Raw genomic sequence first — 14,731 nt, forward strand, 5'->3', positions numbered from 1 at the left:
TGCTTTGAATGCAATTTTCCTGCTTCTTGGCAGGGTTTGGACTGGATGGCCCATGAGGTGTCTCCCAACTCTATGATTCTATGATTCAATAAAATATCCTACGACCAAGCTACTGATGGTTCACAGACTGGCACTTGCCCACGGACACCACTTTGAGTATGCTGGTTTAATGGATGGAAAGCATGGTAGGTTATTGAACTCTGGCCCACAGGGGAAGGGGAGTAACATTCAGAAACTGGCATGTTGGAGGATTTAAACAGGATGGTTCATTCTAGCCAAAGAGAGGGAGCCCTATTCTAGCAGAAAAAATATGAACTGGGTGAGAAGGTGGTAAGTGAAAGCATTATGTTTTAAGGACCTGTTGTAGAACCCTGTGGCCAAAGGAGTTCTTGCCAAAGTACATTTTTCTTTCCCCCCCCCCCCCCTTTTTTTTGTATTTAACAATAATAAAGGCTGTAGATCTGCAGATTTCCTCTAATGCTGATGAGGCTGTTGATCTGGTTATGACATTTTGAGGTTTGGGAAATTAAGACTTTCATAGGCTAAGAAGATATAAGTCTCAATGCACTCGGTGGTGGAGGATTCCCCCCCTATCCTGGTAGGCAGGAAAGGTATGAACAGAATCTCTGATCTCCTAAGGTTTGGTATACATACATAATATATATATTGAATGTCTTTCAAACATCTAGCGTGTGCCACTGTTTTTATAGTGGATAAACAGAACATGGGCAATATGATGGTAGTGTGATAGGTTATGAATTGTGAATAGTGAGCTTATGCTGGACAAAGAAAAAATAGACAAAAAAACTCTAGATCTATATCAAATCTGCAGCAGAAAGCAGACATCAATGAAGCAGTTAATTCGGACACTTGCTCCCTGTATCTTTAATGTCTTTCTAATGTCTAGCTTGTGCTACTGTTTTCAAAGTGGATAAAGAGAACATGGGTAATATAATGGTACAGTGAATTGTGAATAGTGAGCTTACGTTGGACAAAGAAAAAACTAGACAAAAAGAAACCTGATCTATATCAAATCTGCAGCAGAAAAGAGCCATCAATGAAGCAGTTAATTTGGACACTTGCTCAGAGATAATGGCTACAATGAGGAAAAAAGCTTGGTGGAAAGCATATGTAAGGCTCAAAAGGTGGTTTTGTGTGGGGTTTAACATATGGAGATCCCAGATGAGAAATGGATAAACAACTGGAGGGCCAATGAGGAAAGTGTCTCCCAAAATCTCTTTATGTGTGGGTGGAAGAAAATTGATGTTTTATTTGGTGTAGTCAGGATTGAAGCTAATTCTGAGGTTTCTTTACACAATGGACTTGCTTTTAGGCCTGTATCAAAACCTATTTTAAAAATATATTTATTTAATTATTTCATAATTTCCAATAGAGTAAAAAGATAAAGGTAGAGGTTTTCCCCTGACATTAAATCTAGTCGCGTTCGACTCTGGGGGCTAGTGCTCATCTCCATTTCTAAGCCAAAGAGCTGGCGTTGTATGTAGACACCTCTAAGGTCATGTGGCCGGCATAACTACATGGAGCGCCGTTTCCTTCCTACCGGATGGTACTTATTGATCTGCTCACATATGAATGTTTTCGAACTGCTAGGTTGGCAGAAGTTGGGGCTAGCAGCAGGAACTTACCACGCTCCCCAGATCTGAACCACTGACCTTTTGGTCAGCAAGTTCAGCAGCTCAGCGGTTTAACCTGCTGCACTATTGGGGGCTCCAATAGAGTAGATTACAGTAAAAAAAGAAATAATATATAAATAATAAAAAGAGAAACTGAGGTAGAGAGTGAAAGAGAGAAAGAATAGCAAAGAATGAGAGAAGAAATGTACATTTGATTTCTGACTTTCCTTTTCTTCCAGAAAAAAATGAGAATTTTGCAGACAACTGAAAACAAATGCAATACTAACTCCTTTTACAGACGAACATAGTTTTGTTACTTTAGAACACAAAATGCATTGTATATTGTTTCTCTTGGATTGAAAGACACACATTTGACAAATTAGAGGTATTTTTATTCAGAAAATATTTACAAATTTTACTTACTTTAAGAAAAGTTATTGCTACAAATTGAGCTAAAACATCCTGAACTTTAAGATTCATATGTACCAGACAATACCTCTTTGCTTTTGAAAAGCAGGCAAAAAACAAACTCAGTCGGTAAAAAACAGAAGAAGCCATCAATGCTAGCAAAGCAAATTACAGTATTTTGGCTCCTCTAGCCCTTCAAAGTGCCAAGACAGTTTATGAGAAGCAAGCAAAAAAACAACAATGAAAAGAGGAGAAACCACCAAGGCTAGCAAAACAAAGAAAATTATTTTTGGCTACTCTCACCCTTCAAAGTGCCAAGCAAACACAAATTGCTCTTCCCCACAAAAAAAATGGAGAAAAAGAAACTAAAACAAGTAATTGTGAAGGTATGAGCTGCTATATATAGTCTTACACAAGTCTACTTGCTACCTAACTTTTAGAAATATTGTAGAGGGGCAGTAAGTATATGAACACCTCAGCTTAAATATTTTATTAAGAAAATATCATACAATCTATTTTTAAAATATTTCCAGGAGCTTTGGAAAAAACTAGAAAATGTTTCATGCCAAATTTTCCCCCAGTGACAGAAGTCTTCACATTTCTAGCAGTGAATCTCTTACTCACCAGTCTGTGAGATGGTAACTGGTGTGGCCACTTCCTTGCCATCATACAAGGTATAGAGGGTGATGTAATATTCAGTGCCTGGCTGCAGGGCTGTCAGAGTATAGCTGTTCTCGTTGGTAGGAAGGGACACAGTCTTGGGGGGCTCCACACCTGAAGGAATAAGACAACGGTGAAGGATATGCAACATAAAAACCCACAGTGTATCATTTTCTTCTGTCTGCAAAAAGACAATTAGGGATTCCTAGTCCTTCAATCATGATTCTAATTGTTGTTGAAGGCTTTCATGGCCGGAAACATTGGGTTGCTGTGAGTTTTCTGGGCTGTATGGCCATGTTCCAGAAGCATTCTCTCCTAATGTTTCACTCATATTTATGGCAGGCATCCTCAGAGGATGTGAGGTCTGTTGGAAACTAGGAAAGTAGGGTTTATATATCTGTGGATTAATGTCCATGATGGGAGGAAGAACTCTTGTCTGTTTGAGGCAAGTGTGTATGTTGCAATTGACCATCTTGATTAGCATTAAATAGTCTTGCAGCTTCAAAGCCTGGCTGCTTCATGCTTGGGGGAATCTATAAAATCAGGACAGCAAATAAAGAGCAACACTCAGAAAACGGGAATTCCAAACAGGAAACAATCAGGGCCAGCTAACAACTCCCAACAAATGATATAAATGAAGTTTTGTTGTTGTTGTTGTTGTTGTTGTTGTCTTTTAATATGTTCAAAGTACTGGGTGTTTCAAAATAATGGACCCAATTTCAAAGTGTTATATTTCTCAATGGCAACATGTCACAATTACATTAAAAGTTACAAATGGAGCAATGAGTTATACATTTTATTAATCTTTTTGAGCCAGAAGCAAATCTAAAAAAACAAGTCTGCAAATGGAGAATAGAATACCTCATTAGGCCTTATGTTGTGTGGTCACCATCTTGTGAATGACTCAGGCTAGGGGCTCTTTGTGCACTGGAAAAGGCCTCTCGTGGTAATCATTGGAAACGCTATGCCCCACTCTATCAGATGGTAAGAGTTTTATCCTTGGGTGGCTCATGGTTGGAGAGATACAGTAATTTCAAATTGGGTCCTTCTTTTCCAAACACCTTGTATTACAGTCCCTGTTTAGTAATTTTGGCTTTGACTGAGAGTCTAGATTTTATTCTTTGTGTTTTTAGCAGTATGGGTTATCTGCTGCACCACATTTCAAATAAGTTGACCAGTTTACCTGTTGCTTTTTTCCACTCCAGCCGATAGCCTCGGGCATTAGGGATGATATTCCAGGCCACTTGAATTGATGTTGGGTCAATAGTGACTGTTCTTAAAGTCTGGACTATTTCTACACAAAATAAAGACAAGGGATCAGCAAAATTGTGATTCCTAGAATAGCCTTTAACAACCACTCATAAATACACATCAGAATTGAGTCTGTTGGAGAAGAACATTTATGGGGTAAAAGATAGTCACTCAGTGGGCAATTCTATCATGGAAAGCACTGTTGCTCCCTCATTACCATTGCTTTCTATTCTGCATTCATCTCCCTCTTGGGAATACAGTGGAGGGGAAATGAGATAGCCTTTGGTCATGAAACACAGAACTGTGTCCAGAAAATACATCTCAATGTGTTTAACTAAGTAATCACATTGCAAATCAGGTTACAAATAAAATGCTAAATTGATGGATAGTCTCATTTTGCCCAGTTAAAGCAGTGAGACTCTTACACCCCACATCTAACAAAACAGTTATCTCTAGGAATGTTTTAGGTCCTCCAAGGTTACTTTAGGATAACTTCTGGGAGTAGTAAATAATTTCACAAAGGTTCACTATTATCCACAGTTTCCTGTTAGTTCGGGGACATATTCCCTGCACATGAGTTGTACTGTACAAGTATTATAAATACTACCACTACTACTTCTGATTCTGCTGCTTCTAATGATGACAGCAACTTCATTGGGAACATACCGGTTCTCCTTCTAATGGAAGCTTTTGGCCCTTCCACTTGTCCATAGATTGGAGCAACAGTCACCAGGTAATCAGTGTTGGGCTGCAGTCCAGTCAATAAGTAAGAATTTTTGCTAGGATCCACGTCAGCTGTTTGAATATCCTGGCCTAAAAAAACATAACATATTTTAAACCTGGTAGCAAATATATATATATTATGGACAAATACATGCTCACTATGGATGATTTATAATGGTCTGTACACCACATACATCTGGTTCAGAGAGAAAAATACAAGGCTGCCTTCTATGGTAGGTTTGACAGAGGATATACCAGATTCTAGCCGTAGTTGGCCATTACACCTGAACAGATTATAAGAACAAAAGCCATAAGGGTAGAGCATGTCCCACATCCAATGCCCCCCTTCCTGCCCTTAAATTGTTCTTCAGAGAGGCTTCAATGATGTTTACCCTCATAATCATTTAAAAATGTACAAAAGCCTATGTGTGACCAGTAATGATATAAAGAGCACTAACACATTTTCTGAGAACCTGAGAAAAGGCCAGTTACTGATTTTTTTCCCCCTATTATGCGACTCTTTGAGAAAAGTCCATTTGTTAAAACTTGTTAAATAAGAAGCAACATTCTGAAAACAGAGGAGTTCCAGACATGGAAACCAGGGGTAGCTAATGACTGAACAAAGAATGCCCCCAGGCAGGAAGAAGCCAGGAGATGAAGCTATTCAATGCTAAATAAGGTGATTAACTACAACATTCACACTGGCCTCCAACTGACAAAGAGTTCTTCTCTCACCCGGGACGTTCCACAGATATATATAAACCTTCCTTGCTTAGTTTCTCCATACCTCACAACCTCTGAGGATGCCTGCCATAGATGTGGGCAAAATGTCAGGAGAGAATACTTCTGGAACATGGCTATACAGCCCAGAAAACATACAACAACCCAAAAGAAAGTTACTACACACACTTGCACAAAACACTTTATTTTATGTACAGAAAAACTATGTTTTGTGAAATGTTGGGGTGTTGAAACCAAGTTTTTCCCTGCAAAAACTTTGATGAAAACCATCAGATTCTTCATACACACACACACACACACACACACACACAAACATTTGCACAAAACACTGTATTTTATGCAAAGAAAAACAATTGTTTGTGAAATTTTGTGGTGTTGAAACCAAGTTTTTCACTGCAAAAACTTTAATGAAAATCATCAAATTCTTCAAAACTGTACAAAAATGGATGTAATCTTATCTTGAAGATTTATAAAATTATTTATTAAAACAGAGTTCCCAATCGCATGCAGCTTCTATTACATTCAGAATGAATGAATAAATGCATTTAGTGAAGTCTGAGGACTTCTATGGCAATACTCTGTCAGCTAAATCACAATGGCTCTCACAGAACATGGAATGTCTACTGTCAATGTGCAGAATGACTAACTAGTGAACTAGAATTCATTTGAGATTTAAGATCCTACAAATTGTGACTTGATTATTCTTTATTCACTGAAACTACAGAGTAGTGGTGATTTCTCTTGCACACACAATTATTCCTTGCTTCAGAGATAAATCACTTGTTTATTATCCCTTTAAAAGATATTAACAAAAATATGTTATATTTGATTACAAGCAGGGGCAGATTTTGACATCTTATTAGAACAGGGAACTTTGCAAAATTATGACAGGTTATTGAAATAATACATTGCAGGATTATCTGAGTTGAACAGACTAGCTTCCAATCAAATCAAATAAAGACCAATCTGGTCATCTGACATTGATCCTTTGCTGAATCAATAACATAGTAGGATCTTTAAATCTGACAGTAATATTATCTTTAGAACATTAAGAGTTTTTGTACAACAGGATCATTAGCCCTTTTAAAGAGCCTTTCTCCAAATTTATTACATAGTACATGATCTTTACATAACAGTTTAGCATTTTAATCGTTTCTGATGAATGCTACGTATATTTTTATGCAAGTCTATCCTGTGTTCTGGGTGATGTATTTGCTTTCATTTCATTAAGAATTTGTCAGTAATTTGGAATCTAGTTCTGAATGGCTAAGGATGAGTTCAAAACCTCATCTTTTACACCCCTTTCTTATTGTTGCATTAAGAAAAGCTTTCAAACATACACTCTCGGTTAAAGATTTGTCTTCCTCTTCTAGGATGACCAAAGCTCAGATATTTCATAAAGCATCAGCAATGTGCACAAATTGGAAACTAAATATTCTATTCTGAAGATACAAGGACATTGGTCATATAAGAAGTGTATCTAGACAGTGCTATGGTCCAGTCAAGTGGTCTATAACTGGTTGTACTTGCTCTACCATCTTGATGCTAGATACGCAGAAGAAAACTGATCAGTGAACACACTTACCAGAGAGGAGTCCCCAGGTAATACGGTATCCTGTTGCTCCACTCACACCTTGCCAGGTCACCAGCATGCCCTGGGAGGAGATGTTCTGGGCAGACAGTTGTTGCACCCCTGTCAGACTCACTGAGGAAGCAAAGGTGAAAGTCACCACAAATGATAATTAAGATGATAGTCTACATCCATGTAATATGCCATTCTTTGATAATCCAACAGTATAGATGCAGTTGAACATTAAGAATTAAAACTTGTAGGTAACAAGCGTCAACATAGCTGAACAACAGGATGAATGAACTCAAACTGTCTGTGTTTTTGAAGTGACTTGAATGAACTTCCCTAAGATCTTATCTCCCTATCTTAAATGCAGCCTGGTTTCATGTAGCAGAACACTGGATATCTTCTAATCTCTTCTACACATGGATGTCCTGGTATCCCAGAATGCCAGTCTGTAGAACACCATAATTGAGAGGAGGAGTAAGATTTAGTATTTGATCCTCTAAGACAGGGATCGGTGGCTAACAGGGATCTAAGGTCTCATATCTATCCAATTTTCACTCTTCATAGATCTTAGAATCTTTTGAAAAAACAAATTTATTTATTTATTTATTTACATCATTTATATACCTCCTTCCTCCCCTAGGGGACCCAAAGCAGTTTACAACATACAACATATTTCTAGTTGAATACAGATGGAGAGGAAATGGGCTTTAAATGGCCAATTGTGTCTTCCACGGAATTCTAGATAAAGATAAAGGTATCCCCCTGACATTAAGTCTAGTCATGACTGACTCTGGGGGTTGATGCTCATCCCCATTTCTAAGCCGAAGAGTCAGCGTTGTCCGTAGACGCCTCAAAGGTCAAGTGGCCAGTATGACTGCATGGAGCGTCGTTACGTTTCCGACAGAGCAGTACTTACTGATCTACACACATTTGCATGTTTTCGAACTGCTAGGTTGATAGAAGCTGGGGTTAACAGTGGGAGCTCATCCCACCCCCTGGATTCGAACCACCGACCTTTTGGTGAGCACATTCAGCAGCTCAGCAGTTTAATCCGCTGCACCACTGCGGGCTCCTGCAGAATGCTAAGGATACAATTCTATTTCTAGAATGAAAATTTTGGGGAGACATTGGTAGTGGGAACCTTCAAGCTTGGAAGGCTGCCTGCAGCCTAGCAAGCACAATTGTAGGTGGCAGGTCACACAATTCCCACCTCTTCTTTAAAGCAATGCTTTATAATCTTTAGCACTCCCATGCCCATAATCCCAGAGAATTGGTCATACTGACTGAGGCTTCTGAGAAAAAGTAAAATAAACAAATTATGGATTTTATCTTCATTCAGTAACTCCTTTTCATTTTCTTTGTTGGAAATTTCTTGCTATTTGCCATCCTAACCAAACTAATGTCATCTCTAATTTTAGTAAGATTTTTAATCCTCTATTTGTTCATTTGATGTTTTTTGTACTCTTTATTTGTTGCAAAACAGGCCCCTGAATTACTTTTAAAATAGAAAAGTATGATGACAAGAGTCAAAGATCACATGTCCTATAAATGTTCATAATAACTGGAAAATAAAACAAACCCAGCACCCTCACTTTTGCTCCAAATGAGCTATTAGTTCCCAGCACTGAAACTATGATCCTGTGGACTGACTTGGAAGTAAATCTCACTGAACTCAGGATGACTCTGCTAAGTAAAAATGCATTGAATTGAGACTCATAGCAATCATATTATATTAAGGTAGTATAGGCAACTTCAGATGGTCCCGGGGGCCAAATTTTAGCTCCTTTAACCTCCTGGGACTGCACAAATGGGCAATAATGCCAAAAAAGCCCAAGAACTTGGAAGTGGATAAAAGCCCTTTCTGTTTTTGAAAAAGAAGGTGTTTTTCCATGTTCAAAAATACAGGAGTGTCCTGCAGCAGCTTATCTAAATGGCAAATCTTTGCTTCTGGAAACCAATAAAAGGATTGTTGGGGGAGTTTGGAGGAAATACAAACTTGGTAGGAAATATGTGGTTCAGAACCTGGGCTTCCCTGGAGTGAGCCAAAGCCAATGGTGCTCTCTTTCAAACCAGAAATGAGAGAATGATTAATATACAAGCCTCTCTTGGTTATTTGCCACAGGATAACATTTAATTGCAGAAAGTATATGCTGTCTGCCATTTCCTTACATTAGAAAGGCAACAAATATCGTGTTTCTGCTTACATCAAAATGGAAGAGATGATTTAGGACATTGATTTATTTACATTCCATGATTGTACAAAGACCTTCCTTAGTACATTACTTTTTAAGCAAAGTTACTATTCTATCTGAGAAGTTGTGTCTGCTTATACACAACTATGTAATCCAACTGCAACATCACAAGGGATCCGCCTCTCACTGCCAGTCCTAGCTCTATTATGGGCTGTACAAAGCCTTGAATGGCAGATGATTTCATCTGCTTACAGCCATAGCTCTGTATCAGTGTTCAAATGAAACTGGATACAAGTTCCTCCAATTATGTATCACTTTTACTGAATTTTACATTGCATACAATTTACTATGTGCTATTAGGCAGGCCTGCCCATAATGCATGTGTCAAACCACTTGAGTGAACTCTTCATCATTTGAAGAGGGTCCTCAAAGCTGAAAAAAAAGAGTGGCTGGTCTTTTGCAAAGTGGTCACAAACTAGTATTAATTGCTCATTTAGAACTACCATTGCTAAAAGTAGATGAGTGCAGTCACTCCTGAGCCAGGGCAAACTTTCTAAATCTCCAAGCTCTGACTGTCTTAACTCAAATGAGACTTACATGTTCGGCCACTAACTACAGCAGGTGCTACCGTCTGACGTGGTGAGATGGGATAGAGAGTGATCACATAGTCAGTGTTCGGGCGAAGGTTGCTGAGCAAGAATGATGTAACTCTTGCGCCAAGATTCACCTCTTCTGCTTGAGCTTCACCTTGAAAAAGAAATTTTAAAAAACACAAAATGATTTTCAGAGACACATGATGTAACAGAACTGTGATGGGTATATAAGCCTCCACCACCCCTGCTAAATGACTAAAACTGATGGTTATAAAAGATGTCTCTTATTTTGAGACATGATATAAATGTCTGAAGTTTTCAGTTTTGCAACTAATGAATCAAGCGTGGTCAAAAACAGGGGAAAGCCTAAGAATCAGAACCTCTAAAACAGGAAGAGAAATGCTTCTGGGGAATAAGATCCCCCCCCCCCCCCCCGTTTTTGCTTTGGATAGCAAATCCCAGAATCCTTCAGATGAAGTATTCTGCTATTCAGTCAAAGCTCATGCTGGCTGAAGAATTTTGAAAGCTGCAATCCAGAAAAGTAAACTTTTCTGCCTTACAGCAAAGCAACTGTAATATTCTGAGTGGAACACACAAGATCTTGAATTCAGTACAGGAGAAAAGTGATTTCAGCTGAAGGGAATTCTTGCTCTCAAGTTGGATTTGAAGACAACTCTGATCAACCTCATTCTTATCAACCCCCCCCCCCCCCAAAAAAAATCAATATACAGTCAAATAACCTGGAGGGAACCAGGTAGGGAAAGGCTACTCCATAGTGTGCAAACTAAAAGTAAATATGAAGCAAGTTTGCCAGAAAAGTACAAGTGCACATTTCAAAAAGAATAATTGAAAAGCCTAGTCTGTTAGCTAAGCGCAGGAAGTCAGGATAAAAATGCAGACTTCAGATTTCAGGATTAAAACAATGTAGCTTTAAATAAATATCCAACACCTTCTCCTGTTGGATTAATTTGCCTTCTGCTACCAGATAATCTTTATTTTAATAGCTCAGTCCCTTATTTCAGAATCTTTGACACCTCACAGAGTGCATGTCCAAACATCATGATATAACACAATTTTTTTTAGTGGACCTGTTAGAGTCTATGTGGTTTTTCAATGATTTCCCAGGGGAATCTGCATCCTGTGTCAGAAGTCAATCAATGCATATATGAATACCCAAGTTAGAGATAACCTGGCTCTGTAGTAGAATGGTTGGTATTCAAAGATCAAAAGTCACTCGGGGAAGTGATGGGGAGCCGTCCAAAATGGTTTGAACAATTCTCACAATTCTTTGCCTATGAGTGTGTGTAAAAGACAGTATATGTTTGTGTTTTTAGAAGAAAGTAGAGGAGTCTACTGCATTTCTCCCGTTTGCTCATGTAGTTTTGCTCATTCCCAAAAATGCAGCACTGGGTATATCTGAGACCAAGACCTTTGCGTTTGAAAGCTAAATCACTGCAAGTAGAAACATAGACTATTTCATTTACTTTAAGAATGAGACTATTTCATTTACTTTAATAATTAACTTTAAGAATTTAAATAGCTAACATGGGTAGACAGACAAAATGGATGAGATGGGATGCTGGATATGACAGTGGTCACAGGATATGTTGTGGCTAGTGCTACAATTTTAAGTCAGACAGAAGAAAGCATCAGAGAGTGGTGGTTGGTTCTGCTGAGCTTAGCACCCTTTTTGGTGCCCAGGGGCCCACATTCTCTTGCTATGGCAGCAGGTGCGGCCAGGCAGAGGGTGAGGCTCTGGGAGAGCTGCCAGGGCTATGAGCACTGGGATGACTGCAGGCTGGGGAGGGGCAGCTCCAGGTGCCAATTCAAAACAGGCACAGTACAGGAAATGGCATGGGACTCTTGAAAGCTTGCTTGCTTGCTTGATAACAGGATCCAGTTATTTCAGAAACCTGTGGGGTAGGAACCTGGGTCCTCTTCAATGCCCAGCATTTTCTGAACTCAACGTTCCACCTTTACTATCTCTTCACTAACCTCTTGCTGCATATGTGAGCCTGTAGCCCTGTATGGCGCCCAGATCACCTGCCCAAGAGAGTCGAAGGAAGGATGGTCCTGCTTCTAAGACCCGAAAATTTGTCACTCCAGATAGTACCTCTGTAAGGGAAAGTAGGAATAGAAAGAAAAATAATGGGAGGGTTTCCATGCATTTTGCTTATCACAGTCACTACTGATCTTGTCTCAGAGTTTTATAAAACTATTTCAGATGACTTCAGAGTTTCAGTAGGAGACTCACAGAAGGCTTAAAGATGTAAGAACAGGAATGAGCTACTGGGAATGCATTGCTCTGGAAAGAAATAATGTTATATGTTTTGCATGAGTGCTACCCTTTTGATTCCACTTCTGTGTTGCAGACGTAGGCACTTTTTCCCAACTAGAATTCTTTAATCCCAAACTGCACCAAGGGGACTCACTTTCAAACCATTTAGGCACACACAAACATACACCAGTACAAGCCCATGTTTTTACTACTCTTGATTATTGCCTTTTCTCTTTCTCCTTCCCTCCCTGGAAATGTTTCTCCTTCTCATATAAAATGCTAATGGAAAAAACAGTAATGAAAAACTGAAGGAAGTTAATTATTTATTGGATTTATATAGTGACCAACTGGCAAATATCATTGGGATTGTTAATAATCAAATAATCCAAAACAGATTACATTTTGGGGAGATAGGGCTGAATACAAATAAAGATTATTATTATTATTATTATTATTATTATTATTATTATTATTATTATTATTATTATTATTTTCACTGCTCATATAATCTATAAAGTGGCACATGCAACTTTTGGCCTCCCAAATACTTGGCCAATGGAAAGGAATTACGGAAGCTGAAGTCCAAAACATCTGAAGAAACAAAGGTTTCCCAGTCTTGGGTAAAATCATGATACTGTAAAGATTCGTGCTACTATACTATCAATTATAACAGGAATTCGGAGTTCCGGTGGACACACTACAGCCTAGCTACAAAATCTAGGAGGGCAGCAGCAATAGCATGCTTCAGACAACCTCATCATCCCAGGCATCATCCCTGAATAACGTGTCTATTGCCCATGCTGTCTGTGCGTGGTTGTACTTGTAGTCTATACCAAAAAGAGGGCACTCTGACAGGGCAGGCTAAATTAGGCTCTTGCGTGGTGTCTCCAGATACAGGCATATCAGGTAGTTTCAAACAAGTCTCAAATAGTGCTGTTAAAAAGTTGTTATTACTCACGGGTGCGTCCTTTCCCGGAAACTGATTCTCCAATGATGTTGGTATACTGGGCAATAACAGTGACCTGGTAATCTGTCCCTGCCCTCAAACCACTGAGCACAGTACTAGTCTCATCGGGTCCCAAACTAATCTGTTCAAGAGAAAAATGAGATTTATTTTTCCATTCAGATATTACAATGAATACCTCCTACTCCAACTGCACATGTATCCATTTCATGCATATACGAGAGAGAGAGAGAGAGAGAGAGCATGGTGTAGCCTTCTACTATAACTCTGTAGACCAGGGTTTGATTTCCCACTTGCCTAGGGTGAGTCATAATACAGTCAGCCCCAGAAAACTCTATGATAGGAGTTCCTTGGGGTCATCATAAGTCAGAAGTGACATGAACGCACACAACAACAACAAAACTTGAGAGGAAGTAAGCAACAGCTGGAAGAATGAAATCATTTCTCATTTTTTGTAAACTCTTTGGTCACAGCCAATACAAGTACTAAGTAAGTATTCAGCCACTATTTAATTACTCTTATGTGTTTACCTTCAATCAGTGATAAGAGATCATTTCAAGCAGTGGTTTTCAACCTGTGGGTCCCCAGGTGTTTTGGCCTACAACTCCCAGAAATCCCAGCCAGTTTACCAGCTGTTAAGATTTCTGGGAGTTGAAGGCCAAAAACATCTGGGGACCCCAGGTTGAGAACCTAGTAAGGTTTTGCACTGAAACTATCTCTGTTTGCAGGCCTGGGAGGTTTACATGAAACAGCAAACCTAATTTTCAGGTTGTTCTTGAGTGCTTTAAAAAGTAATGATTTAATGTGTTTTCGAACAACAACCCTGTAATGATTTACATTATATTTATATAATAAGCACTCATGCTGACAAGAACAAATTAGTTTTGGGAGCTCAGTGAATATAATGGTCATGTGGGGAAATGTACAGGAATTTTCCAGATTGAATATTTTTACCTCTATACTACAATGTCTTTTATTCAAAAGGTAGAGTGCAAGTTGAAGAATAAAAGCAAGCCCCTCTCACAATAACTTTTAAAAGTTCAGACTAAGTAAAGTAAAAATCTCACCTAACAAACTTGTTTCCTTCTCTCCCCAATTTGCACCAAACTGATGTTTTCAATATGAAAGATAGAACAGCTATTTCAAAGGGTCTTGATATAGGATCAAAAAACATGGTAGGTATCTTGGAGGACAACTAGTCTGCATTCTTATTCAAAGCAAATAACAGCATCATTGTTAGATCTTAATCAAATCTCTGCTTAAATGCCTCCAATGAAGAAGAGCCCAACAGCTCCCTTGACAGTCTATGTCAAAAAGATCATGAATACATAACATGCCCTGGTTTTGTTTTCATTGCCAATTTATTTCCAAAGTCAGGAGACATAAGAGAAGCCAATGTGTGATAACTGAGAGGTCACACAAGCCTATTCAGGAGTATGATGGTTTGCTAGTGTTCATATACATGAGGCAGATGCAGAAAGCTGGCAACTCTGGGTTATCTAAAGCAACAAAAATAAACCGACTTTTGCTCTATTTTTCTGAAGCCTACTTCTCATTTTATCTTTAGTTAGTATAATTTGGACTTGTGCAGATCTTAATTCTCCAAAATGTACCGTAAACCTCAAAATGAACAAATTTATCAAGGACAAGGAGATGGAAAAGGTGATATTTTCATAAAGAATTGTAACTTGGGTCAACTCTTTTCCAT

General features: G+C 38.7%; 1 protein-coding gene across 1 annotated transcript in view; it reads right to left on the reverse strand.

Moving 5' to 3' along the window:
• Positions 1 to 14,731, reverse strand: part of col7a1 (collagen type VII alpha 1 chain) — a 168,985-nt gene that overhangs the window by 126,096 nt on the left and 28,158 nt on the right. The window contains exons 8-14 of the mRNA XM_062969358.1: positions 13,018 to 13,147; positions 11,777 to 11,896; positions 9,786 to 9,935; positions 7,003 to 7,122; positions 4,620 to 4,766; positions 3,886 to 3,996; positions 2,667 to 2,816 (exon numbers count right to left, since the gene is read on the reverse strand). Of these exons, the coding sequence (XP_062825428.1) occupies positions 2,667 to 2,816; positions 3,886 to 3,996; positions 4,620 to 4,766; positions 7,003 to 7,122; positions 9,786 to 9,935; positions 11,777 to 11,896; positions 13,018 to 13,147 (928 nt within the window). The remainder of the gene's footprint in view (positions 1 to 2,666; positions 2,817 to 3,885; positions 3,997 to 4,619; positions 4,767 to 7,002; positions 7,123 to 9,785; positions 9,936 to 11,776; positions 11,897 to 13,017; positions 13,148 to 14,731) is intronic.

This window comes from Anolis carolinensis, chromosome 2 (assembly GCF_035594765.1).
Source record: "Anolis carolinensis isolate JA03-04 chromosome 2, rAnoCar3.1.pri, whole genome shotgun sequence".
Lineage (NCBI taxonomy): Eukaryota > Metazoa > Chordata > Lepidosauria > Squamata > Dactyloidae > Anolis > Anolis carolinensis.